General features: G+C 39.8%; 1 protein-coding gene across 1 annotated transcript; it reads left to right on the forward strand.

Moving 5' to 3' along the window:
* Positions 1-673: 673 nt before the first annotated feature.
* LOC149390067 (uncharacterized) lies at positions 674-1,744 on the forward strand. Its single transcript, XM_089618923.1, has one exon. It carries the CDS (start codon positions 674-676, stop codon positions 1,742-1,744), a length of 1,071 nt encoding a protein of 356 aa, XP_089475049.1.
* Positions 1,745-5,233: the final 3,489 nt, after the last annotated feature.

Genomic DNA, 5,233 nt, shown 5'->3' on the forward strand with positions numbered 1-5,233 from the left:
ATGGCCTAACAACCTCTCTACACGTTCTTCTGAATTTAAAAAAATGCTTCACATTTTCCACGAACGTGCTTATATGCGCATGCTTAATTACAGTACATAGATTTATCTAAACTACACACAAAAATGATTTTGATTAATTTGGAATTTAATATATACTGTACTACTGAGTCCAAAGCCAAAACAGAAGGGAAAGACGGAAAAGATGAAAGAATAGGAAAAAAAAAAAAAAAAAAAAAAAAAAAGTCGTATTAAAACCATCTTACTTTCTCTTAAATTTTGCTATCCATTGTGAGGTGTAATCTTGACTTGGTCAAGATGTTAATTTTTTTATTTGTTTTTACTGATTGTTTGTTAGTTTCGGCAAATAATACACGTTCAAACTGTGAACGTTTCTAATGGACCAAGTATTTAGGATCATGGCCAAGAATATAGGGCCACTAACACCATGATTTTTTATCATCTTTGTACGCTTGTTTTTTGTTTATAAATAGCAGTAAAAGAAACTCAGAAAAGTTGTGACTTTACACAGCACCAAAACTCTTTGTTGTTCTATATATTACTACCTACGTACATATATTTTCTCTTCTCAGGTTCTGCAACAACAAGTGGTATCAGAGCATTTGGTGTTCGATCCAAGACTCTGTAGCCGATCGGTGTTCGATCCGCTTCGGCAATGGCAGGACAAGGAGAAGAAGGCAACAACAGCAAGGCAGTGATTTCATCATCTCCGCCGAAGGCACGACTGAGCAGCGGTGGTGGTGACGAGCTGCGCACCGTGGAGCGGGTCGTCAGGGAGAGCGACGGTGCAGCGCACTTTCCGCTCCTCACGCGTACAAATTACGCAGATTGGGTGATCCTCATGAAGGTACAACTGCAAGCGCAAGGCTTGTGGGATGTCGTTGAAGACGGTCCTGGTGATCACCGCGAAGACCGGCGGGCCATGTCGGTACTACTCCGGGCAGTGCCGCCGGAGCTGATCCGTACCCTTGGCGTCAAGGAGACGGCCAAGCAAGCTTGGGACACACTCAAGATCATGCGGGTCGGTGTCGAGCGTGTCCGGGAGGCTAAGGCGCAGACACGCTGGACCGAATTCGAGAACCTCACGTTCAAAGATGGCGAGGGGGTGGAGTCTTTTGGCATTCGACTCACGGCGATCGTCAACGACCTCGAGGTGTTGGGCGATCCGGTGACCGAGCACAAGGCGGTGCTCAAATTCCTTCGAAGCGTACCGCGCGCATACAAACAGATGGCCATGGCGATCGAATCGCTGGTGGATCTCAAGTCTTTGTCCATCGAAGAACTCACGGGGCGGCTCCTAGTCGTAGAGGAGCGCGGCGAACTCGACGACCCTCCGCCTTCCGGTGGGCACCTACTCCTCACAGAAGAAGAATGGCAAGCCCGACAGCGACAACGCGAGCGTGGGGACAAGACAAAGTCGTCATCGAGCGGCGGCGACAACGGCGAACGCAAGAAGGGTAACTGCCGCTATTGCGGCACAGCCGGCCATTGGGCTAAGGAATGCCGCAAGGCAATGCGCGACCGAGAGCAGCAAGAGCAGGCCAACCTTGCTCGTGCCGAGTCGGAGGAAGATGATGAACCGGCGCTGCTCATGGCGCAGACCTGTACATTGGCTCATGAAGTTGGCGAAGACGCGCCCAACAAGCTGTTTCTGAACGACACGACGTTCACAACCCTCGACGAGACCACGCACAACACTGTGCACTTTGGCGACTTCTCGGAGTGAACAAGTCGGAACAAGTCAAGCTTACGGGGGAGATTGTGAGGTGTAATCTTGACTTGGTCAAGATGTTAATTTTTTTATTTGTTTTTACTGATTGTTTGTTAGTTTCGGCAAATAATACACGTTCAAACTGTGAACGTTTCTAATGGACCAAGTATTTAGGATCATGGCCAAGAATATAGGGCCACTAACACCATGATTTTTTATCATCTTTGTACGCTTGTTTTTTGTTTATAAATAGCAGTAAAAGAAACTCAGAAAAGTTGTGACTTTACACAGCACCAAAACTCTTTGTTGTTCTATATATTACTACCTACGTACATATATTTTCTCTTCTCAGGTTCTGCAACAACATCCATGTTTAGGTGGGCGAAAGGATATATATGTATATATATATATATATATATATATATATATATATATATTATTGCTGTGCTTCACAAATTCAAGTTTGCTTGTTATTTTTAGAAGTCAATCACAGGCAAATGATAAAAATAAATAAATAAATAAATAAACAATAATAATAATTAAGGTACGAAATTTATGTTGACTAAAATCATACATTTGCTAAATACGCAAAAATAAAGCGAAAACTGTGCGTTTATAGTTTTGATGATGATGCACAAATGTCAACTGTTGTTTGAACGTATGGTTTTATCAAATACTACACTTTTACGACCACTCTAGCTAATCGAGTGTTCTCGCTGATTTTTTATCAACACTTTATGAACTTGATTGGTTTGATTAAAAATCGGATCAAGCGATCGCGCTCAAATCTGGATATGTTGAACACGAGGTCTTGCATTTGCTCTCTTCATCTAAGGATTATCGGTTAATTAATACTTGAGAATTAATAAGAAGAAAAATAAGAAAAGAGCTTAAAGTGGCATATAGAAGCGATGCCTCTGGCGCGACACTCAACATTAGTAGGATTGAGACAGGGTGTTCCCTAAATTATTGATGATTGCTTAGAGTTAAATTGCGTAAAACAATAGTGCAGAGGTGTTTAGACCGGGTTTCGAGACTCATAAATTCATTACCCGTTTTTAAAGACGGGCATTAATCCGGTAAATTGACATTTAATCTGGTTAAAAATAACTGAACAGATAATTTTAACTGTTCGTTTTGGTTAATTTTAACCGATTATTTTATGGCTAACCATGGTTAACCTACCATTTCATGAACAAATAGATTTGCACTTGCTTACTAAGTCACAGTTAAACAATTTAGACGATTAACCGGTTAAACCTTTAACCATTTTAAATGGTTGACCAATTAAACTTTTAACTATTAAAATAGTTAGAGGTTTGACCGGTTAACCATTTTGTCCACCTTTACCTACTTTGGAGGATGAGTGGTTGTATTTGTAGGTACAAAAGGGAGCTTAAGAACCCCATCAATTGGCCAAGGTGTATGTGCATGCGCGTGGTTGTATTTTAAACGACTGACGAGTGCGAGGCGCATCCTCGGTTGCTGCATGCGCGTGGTGCACCCGATCAGCGCGTGCTTGGATTCCTCGGCCGATGCATGTGCATGGCATGTACAACCGGCTACTGTGAGGTTCCCTTGACCGGTGTGAGCGCGTGGTGCATTCAACCGGCGCGCGCGCGAGGAGTTTGTCGAGCGTCTCGCTCGAGACTCATCTTTGTGGGCCCTAAATTCGTCTTTTGTCTATAACAATCGGCGAGAACCTTATATTTTTTTTACTCTGAGAAGACTTGACAACATTAACCTCAAAGTCTATCGATTGTCGAATTCCAAGAGATAAACTTCAAACGTTCTTTCTCGATCGTTCGAGGTATGTTGCTCTCTCGCTTCAGTCTTTCTTTCCTTTTTTTTCACGGGCATGCCGTGTGTATGGGCTCGCGTGCCATGTGCCCATATCAAGGGAAACCCTAGGGTTTCCATGTTTCCTTGTTTTTTTTTTCCTCTATTCTATCGCCATTATTTATGAAATATTCCCTTTATTTTATTCATTATTTTTGTCCTCTCTCTCTCTCTCTCCTCACGTATAAGTCATGCACCACCATCAATCTTATCTTGCTATAAACTATCATTAGATTGAAGAGGTGGTCAGAGAAAAGTCCAAAACATATCATAAAATATTCTGAAAATTCAAAGAGGCTTAATTATCAAAACAGATATTTAATTATTTATTTTTACAAAATGCTTAGACAAAACCAAGGATTGAAAAACCGAGGGAACCGGACGGGAACCGGTCCGGTTCCCCCTTTTTGAAGCTAACCGGCACCGGAACCACCAAAACCGGAGTTTTCCGGTGGTTCCGGGGGAACCGGGCCGGGATCCGGGTGGGAACCCGGTTCCCATTTCCCGGCCCGGTTCAGTTAAAAAAAAAGGAAAACCCGGCTATAAAAGCCGGGATCCCGTTTGAAATTTCTCATTTGTGTCGGTTTTAGGGCTCGAGCTTCCCGACGCCGCGCAGCCCAATTCTTCCCAGATCCCGGTCGGATCCCGCCAAGCCGGCCTCTTCCCGACGCGAACACGGCCAATTCTCACGACTTCCCGCCGGTTCCCGCCCTTCCCGGTGAGGATCCCGTCCTTTTTGAGTTTTTTTTATGATTTTGAGTTTAAATCTTGAAATTTGTTGATGATTCTTGAAGATTAACTATAATTTGATAGTAATGACTACTTAGTGAGCATGAATGTAGTTTTTATTTAGAGTTTGTGTTGATGTTTGTAATTTTTTTTGTATTTAATGATTTAATCCGAATTATTTATTAATTTTGGGATTAGTTAGTGATGATTAAGCTTATGTAAACTTGTTTATTGATTTATGAAGAAATTGTTATGAATTGTTTTTAATTTTAGAGTTTGTGGTGATGTTTATAATTTTTTTGGTAATTAATCCGAATTATTTGATTATTTTGTGATTAGTTAGTGATGGTTAAGGTTATGTAAACTTGTTTATTGATTTATGAAGAAATTTTGTGACTTGTTTTTAATTTTAGAGTTTTTGTGTTGATGTTTGTAATTTTTTTGGATTTAATCCGAATTATTTGATTATTATGTGATTAGTTAGTGATGATTAAGGTTATGGATTATGTAAACTTGTTTATTGATTTATGAAGAAATTTTGTGACTTGTTTATAATTTTAGAGTTTTTGTGTTGATGTTTGTAATTTTTTTGGATTTAATCCGAATTATTTGATTATTATGTGATTAGTTAGTGATGATTAAGGTTATGGATTATGTAAACTTGTTTATTGATTTATGAAGAAATTTTGTGACTTGTTTATAATTTTAGAGTTTTTGTGTTGATGTTTGTAATTTTTTTGGATTTAATCCGAATTATTTGATTATTATGTGATTAGTTAGTGATGATTAAGGTTATGGATTATGATGAACTTGTTTATTGATTTATGAAGAAATTTTGTGACTTGTTTTTAATTTTAGAGTTTTTGTGTTGATGTTTGTAATTTTAGAGTTTTTGTGTATATTACAAGTTGATAATTAGTTAGTGATACTGTGTAA

This window comes from Urtica dioica, chromosome 7, assembly GCF_054948205.1.
Source record: "Urtica dioica subsp. dioica isolate 48M chromosome 7, U.dioica_male_clone48M_v1_H2, whole genome shotgun sequence".
NCBI lineage: Eukaryota > Viridiplantae > Streptophyta > Magnoliopsida > Rosales > Urticaceae > Urtica > Urtica dioica.